This window comes from Bufo bufo, chromosome 1 (genome assembly GCF_905171765.1).
Source record: "Bufo bufo chromosome 1, aBufBuf1.1, whole genome shotgun sequence".
Taxonomy (NCBI): Eukaryota; Metazoa; Chordata; class Amphibia; order Anura; family Bufonidae; genus Bufo; species Bufo bufo.
In genome coordinates this window covers 247422765-247447506 of record NC_053389.1, presented here as the reverse complement: position 1 = coordinate 247447506, position 24742 = coordinate 247422765, and the positions used below count along the sequence as shown (strand labels likewise).

Genomic DNA, 24742 nt, shown 5'->3' with positions numbered 1-24742 from the left:
TCTCCTGCAATACAAAACCATTTTACTGGTCAGACGCATGCAGCCTGCGCGCAGACCCTTGTAATGAAAGTGGACCCTTTATTGATATAAGAAGTACATAATCTATTATTTCCCTTACTGGCTACTCTAGGACGTGAAAAAGCAGTGCAGCTGCCCCCAGAGATTGCAGTGCCGGAGCTCCTCTTCTCACCCAGTGCACTACCCGTGGCAGGTAGCAATTTGGGTGGGAGCGCCACAACCAATAGCGACCATGGCATCTAAGGCGTTTTGACAGATGTACATCCGCCCCTGTAGGGGCAACTCCCCTGCACTCAGATGGGCTGCGCGCTCTTATGCCCGGGTCTCGACCAGAAGTGTTCCTTTGTCATCTCATTCAGCTGCGTAATAGTAAATGCAGCTAAGCAGGAACACTGTGCGGGAATAGGTGCGCACATCCCATGTGAGGGCAGCGGAGACAGCGGCAAAAGGGATTTATGCCGAACAGCACTAAATATTTAAAAAATAAAATAAAAATGGCAGAATTAGTCAGAAAGTCACATATACCCTAAAGGTGGGCCATTAAAAAAAAAAAAATAACAAAAAAAAAAATGAAAAAAAAAATGCCAATGTTGATGGAAAAAGTTGCGGCTCTTAAAATGCGTTGACATGTCTTAAACAGGCTCGTTACTAACGGGGTTAAGGGAATCTTTATCCTTCTCTCCTATTTAGGATTCAGTTTACATTAAAGGTTTGTCCCAGTTAAAGGAGTTGTCCCGCATCTCAGCATTTTATTCCTGAACCCCACAGCTAACTGCTGAAAAACCTCGGCCTTGTCTGCTCCCTGCCTCCCTTCAGTGGTCTTCCATTCCACAGACGGGGTCACGTGCCGCTTGGGGACAGGTCACCACTAAAAACATTCACTGGCCGGACTAGAAAGCAGGTGAAAGCTGCCAAGGACCCGGAACGAAGCAGCAGGTTAGAATTTTCTCAGCAAGAACAAGAACAACGCGCTGCACGGGAAAAAGACAAAATTGCTCAAAAGAGGGACGATGTCCCCACCAATCACGAGGATGGCGTCTGGGTCCTGGGTGGTTGAGCAGGCACGCTGCCACTCCATCTCTATAACAGATAACGGAACAGCGCGCCTGTCACACTGGACACTATTGATCAAAACCACTGCAAAATCTCTGCTTGCTGTCAGTGAATAGGACCACTCTTGTTGACAGCCAGATGTTAAAAAAAAAAAAAAACTGTCTAATAGCTGAGGGTTTGTTACAGTTGTATTCAGTCTATTAGGTATTAGCAGCATAAATCTCTCTTGTCCCGATAGTTTGATACAATATATCAGTCCAGGTAAAAAGGTAACTGGAGGATTATATAGACTGGATACAACTAAAGCAAAGCCTCAGCTGTGAGAAGCGTTAAGCCTATATACTTTTATTATTGTAATTTCGATGAAAACAAGCTAAAAAACATTACTGATCATGTGCAGTTCATACAGGTCACGAGGGGGATACGCTGTGACAAGCTGTGTATTTGTGTTGGCTGGACTAGATCATTGCTAGTCCTGAATGTACACAACGATTGTTTAATTCACTGACAGCAAACATATCTTGAACAGGGCAAGGTGAGCATACACACAGTATACCAGAACACTGATTAAAGGGGTTATTCAAATTTCAAGAAAAAACCCCCACATGTGCCGGACCCTTTACCCGTAATATACTTACCCAGCTACCAGCGCCGCTCTTGGTCCCCGCGCCGCCGCTTCTCCCTACACGCGGATGAAAACATCCGGTGTCGCGGGGGGAGCAGCCAATGGCAGGCATCGAGGGTGACGCTAGGGAGGCTTGTCCCCGTCCCTGCCTGCCATTGGCTGCTCCTCCCCAACATCGGATGTTTTCATCCCTGTGCAGGAAGAAGCAACAGCGGCTGTGTGGGGACCAGGAGTGGCGCAGGGATCGGGGTAAGTATATTACCTCGGTGAGGGGCCCGACACATGTGGGAGGGGGGTCTTGAAATTGGATAACCCCTTTAAGCTTTACTTACATAGTTAATGTGGTGTTACCATCTTATAAAGTGATGGCATAGAGGGTATCCTACAGTGAAGGGGCGCAGTGTTAAATCAGAGCTGCAGCCCCTTCACAGTCCCAAAGTCAGACCCTAACCGGTCATCAAGTGTTGGCACCTCCTAGAGAGGAGACTATCCCTTTAAAGGGGTTCTCTCATTAAGACAATGTATCCTCTATATACAGGATAGAAAATAAGGGGGTCATTTACTAACCAGAAATACACCTATATTAGGAGTATTTCTGGCGGAGATTGCGGCGCAAAGGTCCTTTGCAGCACAATCTGCGACTTTTCCCCGCTCACACCAGGTCTAAAAAATGGGTGTGGCGTGGGCGGAGAAGGGGCGGGGCGGGAGGCCAGTCTCATTTACAATTTTCTACGCCTGGTAACCGTAAGACAGCTAGGAAGCAGTCAACTATTACATTTAGAAGTGGTGGTGGATCCTCTACATAATAACTGCGGCCGATCCACCGCCAGCTATGGGGGATATGCGTCTAAAACGCCGGTCTTAATAAATGACCCCCTAAGTGTCTGATCGCTGTGTAGTGTCCCACTACGTAAGGGTGGGCACTACACAAGGGTCAATTGGGTCACGTTGTTCTCCACCTCCTGTGGAACATGGTTATGGTATTTTATATGGCATTTTAATGTATGTTGACATGTTAATTCCTGTGTACCAGGCCTGTTAGGGGTGTAGTTCCTCCTCCTAGGCAGTAGAGGGAGCTAGGGAACCCCCTAGTATATATAGTCAGGTCCAGTTCAGAGAAAGAGTGTGTGGTCAGAAGCCAAGTGTCACTTCAGACAGGCAGGAGCTGAGGAGCAACTTCTGACATGCAGCTAGATAGCCCAGGCTCCTAGCTTGCACCCAGTAGAAGAAGTTACCTCCTGAGGATAATTAGCACCTTGAAAAGTACAGAGCAGAGACACTTTCATCCAGCAAAATAGAAAGTTGAAGGGCAGAAGGATATTTAAAGCAAGAAGATATATACCAGAGGAAGTTTTCCCTACCCAAGGATAAAGCCAGCTATAGGGCATATGGGCCTTGGTGAAAGCCAGACAGGATCTGAGAAAAGTGCAGCCTGATCTGTAAGTGTTTTTCCCTCTGAGTATCTTGCAAAGACTTTGCCTGCCATTTATGTCAAGCCTGCCTGTATTCAACATTATGCATATGGAAATAACTGAGGACTGTATATAGTTGAACTGTTCAGTAAAAAGGAGTTCTGGTTCACTACAACTGTGTGTACCTCAATTCTTCCTACAACAAATCGGTGTGCCACCGTTACCGGCACTGGCGTCACAAACTATAAGGGATCTTGCCACAGGCACACTAAACCTACAACACCCAGGGCACCTCACCTACCACCCGGCCTGGTCTCTATACACAGAGAGTGCCCCAGAGGATCCATGTGCCAGCCTCTCCATCACTGCTGTACGCCTGCCCAAAGTATATAAAAACTGTGAGTACCAAGAGCAACCCTCGTTTTGCCTATTAACCGTGACCTCACATTCGCTCACCCTGCAGGGCTGCGTACTGCAGATGGAGCTCTGACCATTGGGGAGAATTGTGAATAGGGACCCGTTCTCCCCTGTTAGAATGCAGCTGCAGTCATGTACACGCACTGCTGCTCCATTCAGCTCTATGGGGCTGCCAGCAAAGCACTTTGCTATCTCCAACAGTCCTATAGAGTTTAATTGAGCAGTAGACAAGTGTCTGCGCCTCCATTCAAACCGAAAGCATGGCGCCCAGTTATTGTGGTCGATGGAGGCCCCAGCAGTTGGACCCCTGACAATCAAAAACGTATATCCTATCTCGCAAATAGAGGATAAGGTGTCTTAAAGGGGATGTCTGGTTTTAGGAGGAAACAGGACATAATAGGGGATCCACCTGCAATAAATAAGTGATCGTTGCTTACCTGGCAGATCTTGTGCCACTGCTCTGTTTCACCCAGTTGGACTGTTTATCCGGCTGCAGGAGTGATATCATGTTGACACCAAGTGACCAATGCAGCCAAACACTGGCTTCTTGTGTGCACTGCTGAGGGCAGTGATTGGCTGCAGCAGTCATGGGTTGTCGACATGATGCCAGCGCTGCAGACGGATAAACAGAGCAGCGGGACAGTATATGCCAAATCATTTCTTTATTGCAGGTGGATCCTCTGTGCTGCTTCCTCCAGAAACTGCACAACTCTTTAAAGGGGTCCTCCAAGAATACAGATTTTTTTTTAGCAACTGCCCACAGCATGCCTTTGTAAACAGAAGACTCATACTTATCTGCTCCCTGTGACACGGCCAGAAGCGGAGCATGTGACTATGCCCATGCAGTGCCAGAAGGAAACAAGCCAGGGAGTGGAACATGGACACAGCGGAGGCATCGCAGATGACTAGGGCGTCAGGGAGCAGGTACATACGAATCTTCTGTTTATAGAGGCAGGCTGCAGACACTGGCTGAAAAATCATTATTCCCGGAGAACCCCTTTACGTTACACAGACATAAGCCCCGTATACAACTAGTCTTCACCTGCTAGCAGAAGCTCCACCGCAGCCACCTCTCCGATATTGAATAAGTCGCTGAGGATAAATGCCTCTTTGATGAGAGCTTCTGGGAGAAGTCGGGTTCCTTGCTGCCCCTTAATGGCGATGCCCTCTGTGCTGGCTTTCTGGATCTTTTCATGTTGTTGGGGACTCTTTGCCTGCAGTGAAATAAGAAGAGATTAAACTGAATGTGCGGGCTGCAGCTCCATTCACACCTATGGGAGCACCATCAACGCTAAGCTTGGAGCTAGTGCCAGTGTCTGCACAGAGGTGTCTTTATACCAGGCCTTACTGATGCTGGCGAACCATGGGGTGGACATATATAGTACAGGGCCCCCATGCAGGAACTGTATGTGGGCCCCTTGTTGTTTAACAACCAACTTATCAAGAGGGAGGGACGCATGGTGGTGCTCCTTACTATGACTCCAGTCAATCCGTCATCTAACGGATCAGTATCAATCAGTAATTTTGAGCCATGAGGACCTCAGTGCCCATTTTGTATAGCACTGTGAGCCCCCCTAGCCTATAGGGCCCCCCCTGTGGTGATCTAACCGCACCTCTGAATTAAAGGAGCAGTGCCTGTAATGAAGAGCTTATCAGAAAGCTATAGGTAGGAATAATATATAAGAATAGAAGGCAGCGGTGACCACACTGGATCCATACGCTTGAGTACAGGACGAGATGGCAGTCAGTCCCCAGGGTTAAAGATGGTAGTGGTGGGGCAGGGTCTTTAAGGGTACTTTCACACTTGCGTTGCTGGATTCCGGCAGGCAGTTCCGGCAATCTGTATGCAATGCGGTATTACCGTATACTGTAAAAGTACTGAACTGATACATCCTGGACGGATTGCTTTCCATTCAGAATGCATTAGGATAAAACTGATCAGTTTATTTCCGGTATAGAGCCCCTAGGACGGAACTCAATACCGAAAAACTTTGACGCAAGTGTGAAGGTACCCAAACAGACATAAATATCACACGCCATATCCGCTCTCGTCTCATAAAACGTACTGGGTTTTTGAAGAGGGAGATTAAGTCCGGCTTATGCTTCTTGAGCAGCAGGTCCAGGACGTGCACAGCCTCCGGCTGCCTCTTCAGCAACGCATTTTCCACTGCCGTCCAGATGTTTTTGTATGGACCCCACAAACTGGCCCCTGGAACAGATCACAATTTATACTTCACCATTAACGTACAAACTTCCTCTGTGTAAAGCGATATTGCCCCCCACCCTATGTACTATAATCATTATCGCACAGTGAAGCCTTGCTTGCATCCTAAACACATGGGAGGGCATAAATTATTACTGTGGAGAAGGACTACAATTCCCAGCATTTGATGGACACTTTAGCCTCTATCCACCCCACATTTATGCTCTACATAGGAATACCACACCTTACAGCACTGAGCCCCCTCTGGGACCTGCTCGTATCTCCATAACGGGGCCCCTAAGTGAAGAGAGAGCACACCGCGCATGCTTAGCCACCCGCCATTTACCACTATGGGAGTTCAGAAAATAGCCAAGTGCCAATGCAAACCAGTGTGTCTCCAATCTCCATGGTTACAGAACACAAACAAACCCTGCTTCGCACTCTGATCCTACAGTCATAAGTTACTTTCTGCCTTGTCTTCAAATTGTTACAAATCTATAAAAATGGGTTAGTTGGGAAGACGACACAGCAAAGTGTGCATGACTGCATATCCTGCTGGTATATACATTACTTATTCTGTACTGATCCTGAGTTACATCCTGTATTATACTCCAGAGCTGTACTCGCCATTCTGCTGGTGAAGTCACTGTGTACATACATTACATTACTTATCCTGTACTGATCCTGAGTTACATCCAGTATTATACTCCAGAGCTGTACTCACGATTCTGCTGGTGGAGTCACAGGGTACATACATGACTTAGGCTACTTTCACACTTGCGGCAGAGTGATCCGGCAATCTGCATGCAAACTGAAAGCATTTGTAGACGGATACGGATCAGTCTCACAAATGCATTGCAATACCGGATCCGTCTCTCCGCATGTCATCCGGAGAAACGGATCCGTTATATATTTTTTTCACATGTGCAGACCGGGAGGACGGATCCAGCACTAATACATTTCAATGTAAATTAATGCCGGATTCTGGCAACTGATCCGGAATTTTGGACGGAGATAATTTCCTCTGTCCAAAGCGCCGTTCAGTGACTGAACTGAAGTCATCCTGATGCATCCTGAACGGCTTGCTCTCCATTCAGAATGTATTAGTATAAAACTGATCAGTTCTTTTCAGGTATAGAGCCCCTAGGACGGAACTCTCTGCTGGAAAAGAAAAACGCTAGTATGAAAGTACCCTTATCCCGTACTGGATCCTGAGTTACATCCTGTATTATACTCCAGAGCTGCACTCACTATTCTGCTGGTGGAGTCACTGTGTACATACATTACTTATCCTGTACTGATCCTGAGTTACATCCTGTATTACTCTCCAGAGCTGCACTCACTATTCAGCTGGTGGAGTCACTGTGTACATACATTACTTATCCCGTACTGATCCTGAGTTACATCCTGTATTATACTCCAGAGCTGCACTCACTATTCTGCTGGTGCAGTCACTGTGTACATACATTATATTACTTATCCTGTACTGATCCTGAGTTACTTCCTGTATTATACTCCAGAGCTGTACTCACTATTCTGCTGGTGGAGTCACTGTGTACATACATTACATTACTTATCCCGTACTGATCCTGAGTTACATCCTGTATTATACTCCAGAGCTGCACTCACTGTTTCGCTTCTTAGATTTTGCACATGACATGGTGTACCACATTTGGGGTTGTATAGTCACACCCCTGATATATTTGTCATACGTTTCACAGAACAATGACTTATAACTATGGAATGCATGCAGGCACAGGCTTTCTGACACATTCCGTGCGGTAAATGGCGCTTATGTGCGTCTTTTATAATAATTTGTATTTCCTTCTAATCTTAGAGGGAAATATCCGAGTCCTGATCACAGGGTGGGCACGGACTTTCCCCCATACTAGCAGGACGATCGGCCATGCTGGGACTTGTTGCCCCACGGAGCCTTCAGCACATGTTTACTGCCGTTCACTAAGCGCTATGGGAAAGCCCCGGGAGGTAGCCTCCCGCACTGACCACTCCATCTCCACCAACACGACCCTGCAATACAAGTTTCCATTTTACCTGAATTTACCGCCAACGGCGCTGCCATCTTGGGACTGACTGAACTTCCCAACCGGAACCCGCCTGCTCTCTTCAGGCTGCCTTCACGATTGCCTGTCCAGACAGCTCTCAAAAGAAAGACGATATCCTTCCCAAAACTAACCCCCGGCGGCCTTACTTGCACCAGACAGTCTGGCAATTATCCTGTGCACAGCGAAAAATCGATTATGAATTCTTATTTAGCCGTCTGTCAGAAAAGTTTGGAACGAAAGGGCTGCTGGGAGATGTAGTTTGCTTCGCGTTTACTAGTTTGAGTCAGGAAGTGGAAGAACTACATTTCCCAGCGGCCACCGCTAGAGGGCCATCATGGGGATGTTTTTACCTACTCGTCTCCGTTCAAAGACTGGTAATGTGACAGGAGCCCAAAGGATTCTGGGAGATGTAGTGTAAGTCGGCTATTATTGTGTTTAGTTAGGGAACGGGGAAAACTACGTGTCCCAGCAGCGATTCCCACATGTCCTAAAAAGGCAAAGCGCACTGGAAGTAAGTGTCTTCTCGGGTTTATGTCACAGCATGAGGGCATTGAAATAAATTGTCTGTTGTAATAAAAGGGACTTTTTATTATGGTAAAAACGTTCACCGGACCTTGTGCAACGCTGGTCGGGATATGTAGTTCGTGCGCGGTAGAAGACAGGCTAGCCATGTTTGATATGTGAGTATTATCTGGAACACCTCTGGTAATGGGGTCTCATCTTGGTGACAGTACCCCTGACTGACAACTGAGCTTCAGTGTAACTACGAATGCACGGTATTCTTCAGAACCAGTTCATGGCTGAAACTACAGCTCCCGTCGTGCTCTGCGGTGCATGCTTCGGCCTCGTTTTTCGTTTCGGACACTTCGCGCATGCTCATGGCGCTTCCCCCTCCCTCAGCTGCCAGAACAGTATCCCCCCCCCCCAATGTAAGATGGTGGCCGTCTGGTGGTGAAGATCCCCAGGACAGGAGCATCCAGGCCCCGGGTATTTCTAACGCTGTCTCGAAACCAAGCCGGTTATACACGGATTGTATCCAGTGAGCTCCGACAAACTGCCAGAGAAGGAGGAGGAGCTGCCGGTCCGCCCCCCAGTGCCCGCCATTACCATCCCAGCACTCACTGTGAGCGGCCAGGGCGGTGCGAGGGTAAGGAGAGCAGGGGGATCCTGTCACAGGCCTCGGCCTCACCCACGTTATGTCCAGACCTGGCAGCGGCCTGCACACCTCTCGTCCGACCTGCCCTGGGGCCAGGCCTCACACACATCCTCCAGATCTCCTGCAGGCCTCACCCAGCTGTGCCCCACACACTACCAGCCTGCCCTCCTGTCACACACAACCTCTGCTCCACCTCACTCCTGAATACACAGCCTGTGTGGACCAGCACTCCCCCCCCCCCCTCACAAACATCTCAAGACTGCCACACAGAGCCTACCCTGGCGGTCTGCGCCTTCCCGCCGTCCCCTCCTCCCCTGGCGGTCTGCGCCTTCCCGCCGTCCCCTCCTCCCCTGGCGGTCTGCGCCTTCCCGCCGTCCCCTCCTCCCCTGGCGGTCTGCGCCTTCCCGCCGTCCCCTCCTCCCCTGGCGGTCTGCGCCTTCCCGCCGTCCCCTCCTCCCCTGGCGGTCTGCGCCTTCCCGCCGTCCCCTCCTCCCCTGGCGGTCTGCGCCTTCCCGCCGTCCCCTCCTCCCCTGGCGGTCTGCGCCTTCCCGCCGTCCCCTCCTCCCCTGGCGGTCTGCGCCTTCCCGCCGTCCCCTCCTCCCCTGGCGGTCTGCGCCTTCCCGCCGTCCCCTCCTCCCCTGGCGGTCTGCGCCTTCCCGCCGTCCCCTCCTCCCCTGGCGGTCTGCGCCTTCCCGCCGTCCCCTCCTCCCCTGGCGGTCTGCGCCTTCCCGCCGTCCCCTCCTCCCCTGGCGGTCTGCGCCTTCCCGCCGTCCCCTCCTCCCCTGGCGGTCTGCGCCTTCCCGCCGTCCCCTCCTCCCCTGGCGGTCTGCGCCTTCCCGCCGTCCCCTCCTCCCCTGGCGGTCTGCGCCTTCCCGCCGTCCCCTCCTCCCCTGGCGGTCTGCGCCTTCCCGCCGTCCCCTCCTCCCCTGGCGGTCTGCGCCTTCCCGCCGTCCCCTCCTCCCCTGGCGGTCTGCGCCTTCCCGCCGTCCCCTCCTCCCCTGGCGGTCTGCGCCTTCCCGCCGTCCCCTCCTCCCCTGGCGGTCTGCGCCTTCCCGCCGTCCCCTCCTCCCCTGGCGGTCTGCGCCTTCCCGCCGTCCCCTCCTCCCCTGGCGGTCTGCGCCTTCCCGCCGTCCCCTCCTCCCCTGGCGGTCTGCGCCTTCCCGCCGTCCCCTCCTCCCCTGGCGGTCTGCGCCTTCCCGCCGTCCCCTCCTCCCCTGGCGGTCTGCGCCTTCCCGCCGTCCCCTCCTCCCCTGGCGGTCTGCGCCTTCCCGCCGTCCCCTCCTCCCCTGGCGGTCTGCGCCTTCCCGCCGTCCCCTCCTCCCCTGGCGGTCTGCGCCTTCCCGCCGTCCCCTCCTCCCCTGGCGGTCTGCGCCTTCCCGCCGTCCCCTCCTCCCCTGGCGGTCTGCGCCGTCCCCACCTCCCCTGGCGGTCTGCGCCGTCCCCACCTCCCCTGGCGGTCTGCGCCGTCCCCACCTCCCCTGGCGGTCTGCGCCGTCCCCACCTCCCCTGGCGGTCTGCGCCGTCCCCTCCTCCCCTGGCGGTCTGCGCCTTCCCGCCGTCCCCTCCTCCCCTGGCGGTCTGCGCCTTCCCGCCGACTCCCCCTCCCCTTCTCCCAAACATGCTCTCCAAAGCAACTCTATCACTCACAGCCTCCTACATGGATGGCCCCAGCTTTCAATGACCTCCTCCTAGACACATTGCCAGCCTTGATTCCCACTGGCCTCATCCTTCTCTTTCCCAACTTTCACTTCCTCCTGAGAGTCACCCCTGGTTATGTCTCCCCCCACCATCTTAGATGCGGCCCCCATATGTACTACCCTTGGCTGAGGACTAGACGGCGATGATCCTGAAGCCCGTGATGGCTTTCTAACGGGAAAGCTGTCCTCTGCTTATAGAGGGAATGACATCATGATTGTAGTCATCTGTTGGGAGTCCTCGTCCAGCCCTGGCCGATAGTTGCCTCCTCACTTGCTCTGTTTCTAGTCACACCTTGACCTACCTTGTCCTGAGGTGGCCTTACACAGTATGCATTGTATTTCATGTTCTGTGCAGACTAGAACTCCTTACACAAGCAGCGGCTATGGACATGATAGGAGTAGTCCCCTTGATCTAGATGTTGTCTTTTTCCTTGGTACATTGGATTCTTGTAGTTTGGATCTTCATTCCTTGCTGGGCTTGTGTTTGTGCACAGCAGCCAGTCTGAGGAAGCAGATCTGCAGCTATGACTGAGCCTGTCCTAGGGCAGGCGACCATCCTGCAGTCTGTACCAGTCTGCATTGCCTGTCCTGTCACACAGGCTCTTGGAGTCTAGAGCTACAGCAGTGTCGCCCCTTAAAGGGATTTTGTGGTTTAATATTGATGACCTATCCTCAGAATAGCCCGTCAATATCTATTCTTTGGACCCCCAGCACTCCCACCAATCAGCTGTTTGAAGAGGCCTCCAAGCAGCTTACAAAGCACAGCGCCGTCTGTGGTACAGTGTCGGTCCTTGGTATTGCAGCTCAGCCCCATCACTCTAATGGGACTGAGCAGCGTGAGCCACGTAACCAATAAGGGTGTCCTCAGTGGCCTAGGAAGAATTTGCAGCGCCCCCTTCCTTTAACAGCTGATTGGTTTCAGCGTAACGTGGTGGTGTTCCTCTGCAATTGCTTCTACAAATGTGTGAATGAATGGGCAGCCGGGCGCTCCCTCCAAGAACGGACATTGTCCGTCAGTGCTGATGGTTAGTCATACATTTCCAATAGGAATAACCCAGTGCAGAGTAAAGCAACGTTCAAAGCCTCTAACAAGACCTAGAACTACAGAACGCGACCCTTTCCCCTCCTGGACCTTTGCCAGCTGAGAAAGCAGCCGTACATCATGTGACCTTTGTTTTCTGGGGTTTTATGGAAGAAGCCATCGGGGCGGTCCTCACGTGACCGCGCACTTCTTCGTGTAGTCTAAATTTCTTATAGTCTCCCTGTTCATGTGTGAGGATGGCGTGTCCTGCGCATGTTCCCGCGGATAAGACTGAGAATGGTATAAAACAATGAAGCCTCATTCACATGTCAGTGATGCATCCGTGATGGGTCTGTGTGTCCTTTTTTTTTTTTTCGCTGTCCATGTGCCATCCGTGTTTCACGGACACTGAGCAGCTGAAAAATAATTTTCAAAGCATCTCTTTCTAACGATCTGCGAAACACGGATGACATCCTTGATGGATCCGTGAACTTGGACAAAATAGAGCATGCACGTGGTAAAACAAATGATGTGTGCGCTCTCCGTGAAACACGGGATGAGGCTTTGCCCGGGTCATGCCGATCCCTGCAGTTCTCAGGAATGGTTGGCCTGTCACAGGGGTGACCCTTCTCGGCCAGTGTTGGGCCCCTTTCACATGAGTATTCTGCGCAGGTGCAGTGCGTGACGTGAACGCATAGAACCCTCACTGAATCCTGACCCATTCATTTCAATGGGTCTGTGTACATGAGCGTTTTTATATATTTTTTCCCACGCATCAGTTCTGCGTTGCGTGAAAACGCAGCATGTTCTATATTCTGCTCTTTTCACGCAGCCCTGGCCCCATAGAAGTGGTGAATGGGGCTTCAGTGAGAAAGGCATTGCATCCGGAAGCAAGTGCGGGTGAAATTCGTTTTTCACTGATGGTTGCTAAGAGATGTTGTTTGTAAACATTCAGTTTTTTTTATCACGCGCGTGAAAAACGCATCAAAACGCATTGAACTCGTGCAGAAAAAACTGAACGCAAACGCAGACAAACCTAATCCGTATCGCTCGTGTGAAAGGGGTCTTGGGGTTCATGCGCCTGGCTGTAGGTTATGGATCGGATGCAGACCCATTAGTTTCAATGGTGCTGTGATTGCCCATCAGAAAAGAGACAACGTGTCTTGTTAGACGGTTTTACTGACAAGCACATGGCATTTCTAGATGATTTGGAATAAATAAATTGGATGGACAGCCCCTTTAAGGGCTTGATCGGTGTATTCCACATATGGTTCACGTCTTATCACCCACCGTATTGGATAACTTCTTCTATGGGATTTTTCTGCCGCATTAACCCTATTGCTCCCTGTTATCAGCCCTTTAAGACTGACGGACAGGAGACGGTCTGATCTTGTATCGCTTCCCGCACTGTTCAGCTTTGGGTTAGTGGCCCTTTAACCCTTCCTCTTCCATACACCCTACCCCTGATCCTTGCTCTGTCTATTTTTGGGAAGTCCATTGTGACACATTATTGCAGACATTCTGCTTTCCAATCCGAGCCCTCAGCCACCTCCTCGGCTCACACGCTTACAGATCCTTGTGCCGCTCAGATAATAACCTTTTGTGCATCCAACCGCGTTGTACGAAAGCAAGTTTATTCAGTCTGGGCACCCGGAAAACGTAGCGCTCCGCACTTGTGCTTCCCTTCCTTCTGTGAGTTTCCGGAATGGCAAATCTGTCAGGTGGTGTAGTAATGCAGGACTCTGGGAAAGCTGGGTGACAACCCCCATGGGAGCTGTATCAGGTAATGTCCTCTGACACCGTTTTCACCCAGCTTTCCTGGAGTCCTGCATGACTTGGTGACTAGGCAGAGCTGACTCCTGTGAGCAGTGGTCGCAGCAGATTTTGCTGGGAGGCTGGTTGCTGTGCATCAGAGCTTGGAAATCACTGTGCCACTTCAGTGTCACATTGGCACTACCCTGCTGTCACTGTCTTTATAGGCAGCATGTTTGGCCCTTTACAGACAAACCTGATGGGGATCCCGGCAGCAGGACCCGGCGATTGGTCATCGATGTAATGTCCTTGTGGATGCATTTATTCATGTACTGGCTAACAGTAAGGGTCCGTCAAAGTGGGCATGAGAGCAGTCTATGCTCTGCCACTGACAACAGATGTAGTCCGCAGTCCGTCCACTCCAGCCATGTGCCTTCTGCTGTGTTCACAACGTCTGAAGCATTTCCTTACTGTATATTAGGGAATGACTGTTGTGTGAATCTTCATCTTAGAAATGTGAGACATATCGCACCATTAGTCATAAAGGAGACAAGCAGACGGATTCTGCCGCAGTACTGGCGCCAAGGGTGGCTGACAGTTGAATCCTGCTCAGTGCAGCCTGAAAGATGCCACCTAAACGTCCAAAGACTTTAACCTGTAATCCGCTCCATAGCAGCCAAACGACTGAGAGGGGGACAGCGGGACACTGTGCCCGCTGCTTAAAGGGGTTTACTGAGACTTTAGAACTGTTCATCGGCATCTGATCAGTGGGGGTCCAACACCCATGACCCCTGCCGATCATGGGTATATGTGCTACGCCAGGAGTTAGTAAACCTCTGGGGGGCACAGGCAGGAGCAGGAATGTGCTCTCCTGCCCGTACTCCCTGCGCTGCTGTGGCCTCATTCATAAATTTCACACTCCGTACTGAGCTTTTAGCACACAGTGAATGGAGCACTTTAGGGAAGGAAAATACTAAGAAAAATGGAAAATTGATTAATGAAGTGTATTAGAAGTTTTTTATCCTCCAGTCCACCATGATGTACATGGAAGAGGCAGGCAGCTTGTTACTTCTCCTGCTCTACAGCACCATATAGATTTGCCTTAGGCTGGGTTCAGACCTGAGCGTTTTACAGCGCGTTCCTACGTGCTGTAAAACGCTCAACAGGCAAAAACCAATGTTTCCCTATGGGCATGGTTCTCACCTGAGCGTTTTACAGCGCGTACGAACGCGCTGTAAAACGCCCTACGCCTCAAGAAGTACAGGAGCTTCTTTGGGGCGTATTGTCGCACGTTCTCACCCATAGACTTCAGCGGGAACGCGCCTAAATTGGCGTTTGCTTGTTTCCGCCCTTTAAAAACACCTGTAAAAAGCGCATATCGAATACGCTCAGTTCTGAACCCAGCCTTAGGGTTACCTTATGAATAATTGCTATGGCAGGCTGCGGAGTTCATATCCTGGTAAGAAGTCACCATCTGTACTTCCTGGTAAATTCAGAGCTTTCTGTGCCCCGTCGTTCATCTAGATAATAGATAAGTGTGTTTGTTGGGGAAGCGACTGACTCATCTGTTTAGAGGTAGTAGCCCTGATGTGACACCACGTCCTGCTAGTCACAAGACCGGTTCAGTAGGAGGACTTTCTTCGGTACTCCCCAAAGCTTTACTTTCTGGAATGCCACAATTTCCTGTTAATCCTCTACTAGGTCCGGCCTGTACTGCCCCCAGCAACCAGGCAGCGCTGGCATGGGCCACCTGGTAAACTCAGCTGCCATCTAGTAGAGGACAGGGTGGGATGTTTGGGTAGGAAGGCTGACCTTGTGGTCATGATGGCCACGTGTGACTGCTCCATGAAAGTCTTGCTCATGGTGCATGCTGCTCTTCTGCCTGGTTCTTACCCTGAAGACCAAGCACTCCTCCCAAAGCATCACTGAGCTCCCTCTCTGGTTCACGGCTTGAGATTATTATGGAATGGGGGGGATAAAGCTGTGACTGAGACGCAGAGTACTCAACCTGTAGCATCTATATCAGGCACTTCATTATAATTGGCTAATACGTGAGTAACAAGGGAGATGAATAATAAAGGTTATGTACAGCGCCGGGCACATGGGTTGAGGATGACCACTATGGCTGACGAGCTGTGGGAAAAAGTGAGTCCTGGACATTGCCTACAGAGGCCTCTATTTCTAGCATGGCTGACCAGTGGAAATCAAAATCGGTCCAACTTACTGATAAGCAGAAGTTTGGCATGTCTCATGGGTGCTGCTTAAAGGGGTTATCCCATGAATAATAGAACAAATGAAAATCAGACCTCATGTAGTGCATGGCCATCTCTTTCTAACAAAGCTAGAACCAGCCCTGGGTCCAGAGAGTACTCCAATTCTTTGCTCCAATTGCTCTGCTAGATTCTCTGGCAGCTCAAGGGATGTCCTTTCTGCTGCAGCTGGTTGCAGTTGAAGGATGGAATTCAACATATATGTGTCCACCTCAGTGAGGTGGACAGAGAGATTGGAAAAATAAACAGCAGGTGGTGCTGCACAGATACATTTTATTGAGTAACTCCGCTATACAACATGTTTAACCTCTTCAGGACCAGGCCATTTTTTGCAAATCTGACCAGTGTCACTTTATGTTGTGTTAACTTTAAAACGCTTTTACTTATCCAGGCCATTCTGAGATTGTTTTCTCGTCACATATTGTACTTTGTCAGTGGTAAATTTGAGTCAAAATATAAAAATTTTATTTATAAAAAAAAATACCAAATTTACAAAAATTTTTGAAAACTTCGCAGTTTTCAAAATGTCAATTTCTCTGCTTTCAAAACAAATAGTGATACCTCCTAAAATAGTTATTACTTTACATTTCCCATATGACTACTTCATGGTTGGATCATTTAGTAAATAACATTTTCTTTTTTTGGGACGTTAGAAGGTTTAGAAGTTTAGAAGTAAATCTTAAAAATTTTCAGAAAATTTCCAAAAATGGCCCCATTTTAGAAGCTACACCCCTCAAGGTATTCAAAACTTATTTTACAAACTTTAACCCTTTAGGTGTTCCACAAGAATTAAAGGAAAATGTCGATGACATTTCAGAATTTCACTTTTATGGCAGATTTTCCATTTTTTCCAGTAACAAAGTAAGGGTTAACAGCCAAACAAAATTCAATATTTATTGCCCTGATTCTGTAGTTTACAAAAACACCCCATATGCGGCTGTAAACTGCTGTACGGGCACATGGCAGGGCGCAGAAGGAAATGACCACCATATGGTTTTTGGAGGGCAGATTTCACTGGGATAATTTTAAGTTGCCATGTCACATTTGAAAACCCCCTGATCAACCCCTAGAGTAGAAACTCCAAAAAAGTGACCCTATAGGCCATAGTTTATTTTCATTTTTTTTGTTGACTATCTTATGTAGGGGCTAATTTTTTCGGTATGAAATGGTTTGATTGGTACTATTTTAGGGTGCATATGACTTTTTGATCGCTTGGTATTACACTTTTTGTGATGGGTTTTTAGAGACAGGTGGTTTTTTTTTTGTTTTTTATGGTGTCCACCTGAGGGGTAAGGTCATGTAATATTTTTGTACAGCAGGTTGTTACGGACACTGCGATACCTAATATTTATACTTTTTTTTTTTAATGTAAGTTTTACACAATAACAGTATTTTTGAAACAAAAATTATGTTTATCTCCATATTCTGAGAGCCATAGTTTATTTTTATTTTTTGCCCGATTGTTTTACGTAGGGTCTAATTTTTTGTGGGATGAGATGCCTGTTTAATGGGTACTGTTTTGGGGGGCATACATCTTTTTGATCGCTTTGTGTTGCACTTTTTGTTATGTAAGGTGACAAAAAAATGATTGTGTTAGCACAGTTTTTTTTTTTTTTTTTTTTTTTCTACGGCGTTCAGGTGAGGGGGTGGATCATGTGATGTTTTGTTTTTTTTAACTTTTTATTTTTGTCCCACTCTGGGACTTCAACTTCTGGGGGTCTGATCCCCTCTGCAATGCATTGCAATACATTGTGTATTGTAATGCATTGGCTGTCAGCTTTTATGCTGGCAGCCTTGCCTGTGAGACCCAGCCTAAGGGCTGGATCTCACAGGCTTCCGTAGAAGGCAAGCCCCGATGCCTATAGAAGGCATCGGGCTTGCCTTCTCTGCCATCAGGTCCCCGCCCCTGCAGCGAGGGGATCCGATGGGGAAGTGGAGGGCACCCGTATCCTCCCTGAACCCTCTGCATGGCGGCATGCAAGGGGTTAAACACACCGACATCAGTGTTTTCACCGATGCCGGCTTATGCAGCAGGGGCCCAGCTGTCCGTGACTGCCAGGTCCGTGCCACTGATTGGGCGCAGCTCCTGCGCCTGCCTGATCAGCCCGCCGTACATGTACCGTGCGGGTACTTAAGGGGTTAATTACAATTTCAAAAGCATTCAGATCCAGGTGCTGGTTTGAAGACGGTAGAATATTTTTTGAGGAGAAACTCCGTTAAAAGGGCAACATGGAAGTGATAACGAGTCCTCAAAGAGCCAGTACGTGGACCTGTAATATAACGATACGTCTTCCACCAGTAACCAGCTGATTTTCACAGTTTGGAGAAGCCGGACCCTCGTTGATGAGCTGATGGTGGGAGCGGCTCTCGTTAAGGCTTGTCTCCATGAGCATTTCCCCTCTAATAGAAAGGAATATTTTGCATTTGAGCCGTCGGTACAACCTCACTGCCACTATGGAGTGCCCATAAGACTTATGGCATAAGTGAATCTGATTGGCACAGAGGGTCTGCTTCTATGGCTGCGCTCCAGAAACCTGTGTTGTATTTTCTCCGCTCCTTTCATTCCCTCCTGATTTGCTTTGCCAGCAGAGTAATGGTAATAACTGCACCTCCCGGGTCACCCTCTTGGTACCAGTTTTATACCTGTTTAGTTGTGCCTTTTTTTGCACAATCAAACAGCGGGCACAGCATCTACCCCCTGACATTATGTTTCTGGGAGATTTGGGTGTCAAATCTTGCTGCAGTTGCAACTTGTCCAACTCTTCTGAAAGGCAAATCTAGTCCTTATCCCCTTACATGACTAACTGGTTGGAATGCCGCTCTTGTAAGCGCTGCAGCCAGTCACTGGTCTCAGTGGTGACATGCTGTTCTTGTAAGCGCTGCAGCCAGTCACTGGTCTCGGTGGTGACATGCTGTTCTTGTAAGCGCTGCAGCCAGTCACTGGTCTCGGTGGTGACATGCTGTTCTTGTAAGCGCTGCAGCCAGTCACTGGTCTCGGTGGTGACATGCTGTTCTTGTAAGCGCTGCAGCCAGTCACTGGTCTCGGTGGTGACATGCTGTTCTTGTAAGCGCTGCAGCCAGTCACTGGTCTCAGTGGTGATATGCTGTTCTAGTAAGCGCTGCAGCCAGTCACTGGTCTCGGTGGTGACATGCTGTTCTTGTAAGCGCTGCAGCCAGTCACTGGTCTCGGTGGTGACATGCTGTTCTTGTAAGCGCTGCAGCCAGTCACTGGTCTCGGTGGTGACATGCTGTTCTTGTAAGCGCTGCAGCCAGTCACTGGTCTCAGTGGTGATATGCTGTTCTAGTAAGCGCTGCAGCCAGTCACTGGTCTCGGTGGTGACATGCTGTTCTTGCACACATAACAAGCTATTCAGGAGCCTGGGAAAGCAGTTATGTTGCGACATGCACTGCGTTGCATCATGTAACGTACTGAGGATGTCTGGGTGCCACCTTTTCTGGCAGGCACCCTATTGTTATGCTGATGTCCCACTGCAGTCTGGGTCAGTGATCCCGGTGACATTTTTACAGCCTGTCCAGTCCCAGCTATTGACTTGTCTGCATTCCAGTTCCCCGGATGACTGTGCACAGGCTTTCCCTCCGCTCATCACATTCCTTTCCATGTATTTGGGGTCCTGCTTGTGTTTTGAAGGGGTTGTCCAAATTTAGATGGAAGATTCCTAAAGTAAATTCCTCAGTTTCCTTACTCCAGCATCTGAAGGTACTGCATTCTCAAATATTCTGGGTGATGTGACTTGTAAGACCTTTCAGGAAGGACCACACATGATATTTGGATAGTTTTAACACTTAAAGGGGTATTCTGGTTTTAAAAAGTTAGCCCCACATGAAAACAGCGGCCCTGTCAAGCCCCCTTGACATAGACTGAGCGGCTGGTCAGAAATGCGCGCCGCCGCCCCTTTCATTTCTATGGGAGTGCAGGAGTTAGCCGAGTGCGGCACTCTATCTCCGGTGCTCCCATAGAACTGAATGGAGTGAAGGCGCGCTTTTACGACCAGCACTCTGAGGTCCCTGTTGACTGGAATACCCCTTTAAGCTCTCGCCTATAGTGCCCTTGAGAAGTGAAAGTTGTGCCCCGTTTGCACTAGCAACAAAGACCGTTTTTCATAAACCTGCCCAGTCTGGAGCTCAGGGAAGGATGGTGTAGTCATTGGGCCTCCATCGATCAGACTAGTGCCCGCCATGATTGTGGGTATTTCAGTGTATGTGTTTGGAGCCCCCTGTGGCTTCTTATGTCAGCATGGTGGGTGATGATGACTAGAGATGTAATTTGAAGCTATTGCTTTGTGTCAGGTTGTTATCTTTATAGTGCATCGTTTTGTCTGGTGGGGGTCTGAGACCCCTGCTAATCTCCAGAAGGAGGAGAGAGAAGTGCGCTCTCTCCACTGCCCGCAGACGGGCTCAATAGGAAGTCTGTATGTCCAGCTTGATTCAGTCTCCTGCAGCCTTCTCTGTCCTTGTTCTAGCAATCAATGGGGATCTCGACACCCCCACCAACCTAAACATGATATGTCACTATGACATATGAAAAGTTTTCCCAAAGCATTGTGCCAAGCTGACTATACACAGTACATATGTCATCCAAACTTGCCAACCGTCCCAATGCACAAGAATCCAACTGCTATAATACTGCTCCATATAGATTGGAACTAATATAATACTGCGCCTATGTACAAGAATAAATCACTAACCGCCAGAGGTCACTCTACATTTTTTGGTAGAGTAAAAATACTCCCCTTTTAGGGCTCTTTCACACCTGCGTTGTTGTGTTCCGGCATAGAGTTCCGTCGTCGGGGCTCTATGCCGGAAGAATCCTGATCAGGATTATCCTAATGCATTCTGAATGGAGAGAAATCCGTTCAGGATGCATCAGGATGTCTTCAGTTCCGGAACGGAACGTTTTTTGGCCGGAGAAAATACCGCAGCATGCTGCGCTTTTTGCTCCGGCCAAAAATCCGGAACACTTGCCGCAAGGCCGGATCCGGAATTAATGCCCATTGAAAGGCATTGATCCGGATCCGGCCTTAAGCTAAACGTCGTTTCGGCGCATTGCCGCATCCGACATTTAGCTTTTTCAGAGTGGTTACCATGGCTGCCGGGACGCTAAAGTCCTGGCAGCCATGGTAAAGTGTAGTGGGGAGCGGGGAGCAGTATACTTACCGTCCGTGCGGCTCCCCGGGCGCTCCAGAGTGACGTCAGGGCGCCCCAAGCTCATGGATCATGTGATCACATGGATCACGTCATCCATGCGCATGGGGCGCTCTGACGTCATTCTGGAGCGCCCGGGGAGCCGCACGGACTGTAAGTATACCGCTCCCCACTACTACTATGGCAACCAGGACTTTAATAGCGTCCTGGTGCCATAGTAACACTGAACGCATTTGGAAGACGGTTCCGTCTTCAAATGCTTTCAGTACACTTGCGTTTTTGCGGAGTGTAATTCCGGCAAGTGGAGTACACGCCGGATCCGGACAACGCAAGTGTGAAAGAGGCCTTAGGAGTACAAAATACAACACCAGATGGCTGTTTTGTTTTTTTTGTTTTGTTTTTCTGGCCATATTTTATTTTTATTTTTTTTCATTCAGCGTCGCCATGTAAGGGCTTGCTGTTTGCGGAGTGTATTGTATTTTGGATACTTTCTCACGTAACTTTTATTATATTTTTTAGATAGTAATGGGATAACAGTTCTGCCATTGCTTTCTGCACTTAAAATGTGGCATTCTCCTTTTGGCATAACTAGTGCTACTGTTCGGTGGGTTATTACTATATGCGTATAGTTTTGTGTGTTGTTTTTACCACGTTTACACAATAATCACACGTCTCGGTATGTCGCAGCATCTCAAGAGTCAGAACTCATTCATTCTTGTGCAGTTGTAGCCATATGTGGCTTGTTTTTTGTGGTCCAGGGTATTGTTTTTCTTGGTACTTTTTTTTTCTGGGACTTGATAACATTTGTTTTTTTTAGGGCAGAGGTGAATAGGAAAAAAAACAATTCAGTATTTTTTCCCATTTTTATTTTCATTTTTTTTTTATTCTTAGGGAGGTATAAATGTTATCGTTATTATATGGGTCCCTGGAAACATTGGGATATCGTGTGTGTGTGTGTTTTTTTTTTTTTTTTTTTTTTTTTTTTTTTTTTACTTTACCTATTTATTTACTTTATTCTTTACCAATTCATTACAGTCCATGACTATACCAGTGACAGTCCGTCTATTCAACTGTCTGTGGTGCAGTCATGTCATGCCACCACATTGGCACCCGCAACTGAGTTAGGTGCCGATGTCGCTCTGCCTGGATGCTGCAGTCACTATTGACCGCGTTATCTAAGGAATTAAGCTGACCGGCATTGGAGCTCTTCTCTCCAGCAGTACTGGGATCTCGCGGTGATCTGTATCAGCGCAGCCAGTGAGCCCTGTCCAGTTCCAGCTTCCCATGCCAGGTTTAATGGCGCAGGCGGCAGGGACTGAACAGACTAGAAAGGCTGCGAAAATCCAGTGTTCCAGCTTTACAGGTATCTGGACTGTTTGGCGGTATTTATGTAGAAGGATAGAAGTACTATCAAGCCCCCTCCCACACATCTCCTTCACCTTTTCACAATTGGTGATGAGCGAATCCTCAGTGGTTTGTATCTGGCATGTCTGTATTTCCCAATGCAGTGTTCCCAGACTATAAACGTGGGTGTCCATCTTGATTTAACCCTTCCCCACCAATTTGGTCTTATCATTGAAATCTCTGCCATTAATACGCCTCTGGGTATCTCTGTGAGCCAGCTCTGTGAAAAGACCCATTCTGTGCCTAACAAGTGTCCTCCAGTGTAGGATTGGTTGCTATGACTTCAGGCCTGAATCTGTGTCACATTAACCATTGCAGGCTTGTAGACAGATCACTAGTAACTGGACTTGTATATAAAAAATTTTCTCTTCGACTGGCTTTCTCAATTACTCGGATGACTTCAGCAAGTGGCAATTATCATGTAGAGAAAGTTAATACAAGGCTGTTACTAATGTATTGTGATTGTCCATATTGTCTCCTTTGCTGGCTGGATTCATTTTTCCATCACATTATACACAGCTTGCATTCATGGTTATGACCACCCTGCAATTCATCAGTGGTGGTCGTGCTTGCGCACTCTAGTAAAAAGCGCCAGCCCCTCTGGTGGCTGGGACCGTGGGAGGGCAGATAGGCTGGCGCTTTTTCCTATAGTGGGTAACACGACCACCACTGATGAATTGCAGGGTGGTCATAACCATGAATGCAAGCAGTGTATAATGTGATGGAAAAATGAATCCAGCCAGCAAAGGAGGCAATATGGACAATCACATTACATTAGTAAGTGTTCTGTATTAACTTTCTCTACATTAGAAATGCTATTTGCTGAAGTGAGACAGCCCCTTTAACGAAAAGTCTTCAAGAAACGAATCCAAGTCCAGTTGTTCTGACTTATTACTGCTATACCATGACCTGGATGAATGAGATATTTCACAGAGACACTGCTGACTTATAGATGCTGGCCAAAGAAGGTGAGAGGACATGTTCAGGCGGCAGGCATAGCGCACTTTCCATGGACCTTTTTGGGGTACATGTAGATATCGGAAGTCTATTATGTCTACTTTCTAAGATGCAAAAATAATGCATCAATTTGAGGGGATTCTTCACCTAAATTTCTTTTTTTTTTTAAATCTGATTACTACAGCAAGTTTTATGACGTGCAATAAGGACAGGCGTTGATCACCAGGTTGTTGAGCACTTTTCAAGGATATCAGCTGAGCTCATAAATGTGCTCAATTGGAGAACAAAAAAATGACAGATTACTCAAGTGCGGCATATAAAACATTGCTCGCAAAACCGCTGAACTCAAGTTATAGTCATATCGCCGTAGGATTGTGTGATGATTCAAGGGTGTCCTTCCTTGTGGCAAGAATGCATACAATTCCTCTCCAGGGCTAAACATTTGGATTGTAGTTAGATCCCACAGTTTTACGGTCGCCTGATGGTCTTGACAGAGAACTAAGGTTGCTAAACCTTAACCACTGCCGGTATCTAGATTTGCCGGAGCTCATGAATCCATATGGACATGGACAAGTGCTACAGTACTAATCTTAAACCTTGGTTGGACGGTATAGTTGGACTATGTACAGAATGGTACACATCATCGCAGCTTCACCACGTGAGGACCACCCACCGTATATAAACAGTTGGCGTTTTTGATTCTTAGAGAACCATTGTCAACCACTGCTGAGGGAGGTTTTTCACTGTTTCTGTATATTTTGCTCTCCCATACACCCAGATCAATAACCTGATTAATCACGTGTCTGCTCACTGGTGTGAACGTATAACATTCGTTCTGCAATGGTTTTTTGGGAACAGATTAAAAATATGTACTCTATGAGCTGACATAGATTGGTCCTTTAATTTATAGTGGGTTCTGGAGTAAATTTTAGTAAATCTGCTGATTCTTGGAAGGTCACTCCCTCCTCCAGTCTTTGGTCCTCAGATAAACATAGGACACTTTTTCAACTCCTCAGGTCTTTCCTCCCCCCCCCCCCCCCTTCCCAATCGACTCCTCAGGTCTTCTCCCCCCCCCTCTTCGACTCCTCAGGTCTTCCCCCACCCCATCGACTCCTCAGCAGAAGACTGGCTCACATATAGGCTACTAAGGCTTCTTTCACACCTGTGGATTGTAGTCAGTGGGGTCTGGCAGGACAGCAGTACTATCTGGTAATGGCGGATCTCTTGGAATAGCCTGCCGGAATGACCCCATTTGATTGTTTGTACGGCATCGGGCACCCAAGCCATTTATGTGTTGCGGATGGAGGAGCCTTTCAGCTACTAATTGCCTCTTTTTCCATTTGTCATCAGTATATCTAAAACACAAGTTTTATTTCCGTCAGCAGAGTTAGACTCCATTCACACGTCCGTATAATGGGTCCACTTCCGTTCCGCAAATTGCGGAACGGGTGCGGACCCATTCATTCTCTACGGGGACGGAATGGATGTGGAGAGTACACTGCGTGTTCTCTGCATTTCCGGAGCGCAAAGC

General features: G+C 48.7%; 3 protein-coding genes across 12 annotated transcripts in view; 2 read left to right on the top strand and 1 right to left on the bottom strand.

Moving 5' to 3' along the window:
- Positions 1-7875, bottom strand: part of NUP205 (nucleoporin 205) — a 94671-nt gene extending 86796 nt beyond the window's left edge. For all 3 annotated transcript variants that reach the window (XM_040438355.1, XM_040438361.1, XM_040438365.1), the window contains exons 1-4: positions 7781-7875; positions 5592-5734; positions 4568-4739; positions 1-4 (exon numbers count right to left, since the gene is read on the bottom strand). The exon at positions 1-4 is cut by the window's left edge and continues 141 nt beyond it. In XM_040438355.1, the coding sequence (XP_040294289.1) occupies positions 1-4; positions 4568-4739; positions 5592-5734; positions 7781-7808 (347 nt within the window). In that variant the 5' untranslated portion in view covers positions 7809-7875. The remainder of the gene's footprint in view (positions 5-4567; positions 4740-5591; positions 5735-7780) is intronic.
- Positions 7876-8397: 522 nt separating this feature from the next.
- The window catches only part of CNOT4 (CCR4-NOT transcription complex subunit 4), a 90578-nt gene continuing 74233 nt past the window's right edge, over positions 8398-24742 (top strand). For 7 of the 8 annotated variants that reach the window (XM_040438344.1, XM_040438334.1, XM_040438313.1 and 4 more), the window contains exon 1: positions 8694-8938. The gene's annotated coding sequence lies outside the window, so the exon portion shown is untranslated. Of the gene's footprint in view, positions 8472-8693; positions 8939-24742 lie in introns of those variants that run through there. The other variant, XM_040438308.1, reaches the window with a different exon arrangement.
- On the top strand, positions 8988-10628 carry LOC121002326 (basic proline-rich protein-like). The gene has a single exon (XM_040433786.1). It carries the CDS (start codon positions 8988-8990, stop codon positions 10626-10628), a length of 1641 nt encoding a protein of 546 aa, XP_040289720.1.

Excerpts from the sequence above, each read along its gene's own strand:
- LOC121002326 (XM_040433786.1), top strand. The coding sequence starts at position 8,988 with ATGTCCAGACCTGGCAGCGGCCTGCACACCTCTCGTCCGACCTGCCCT.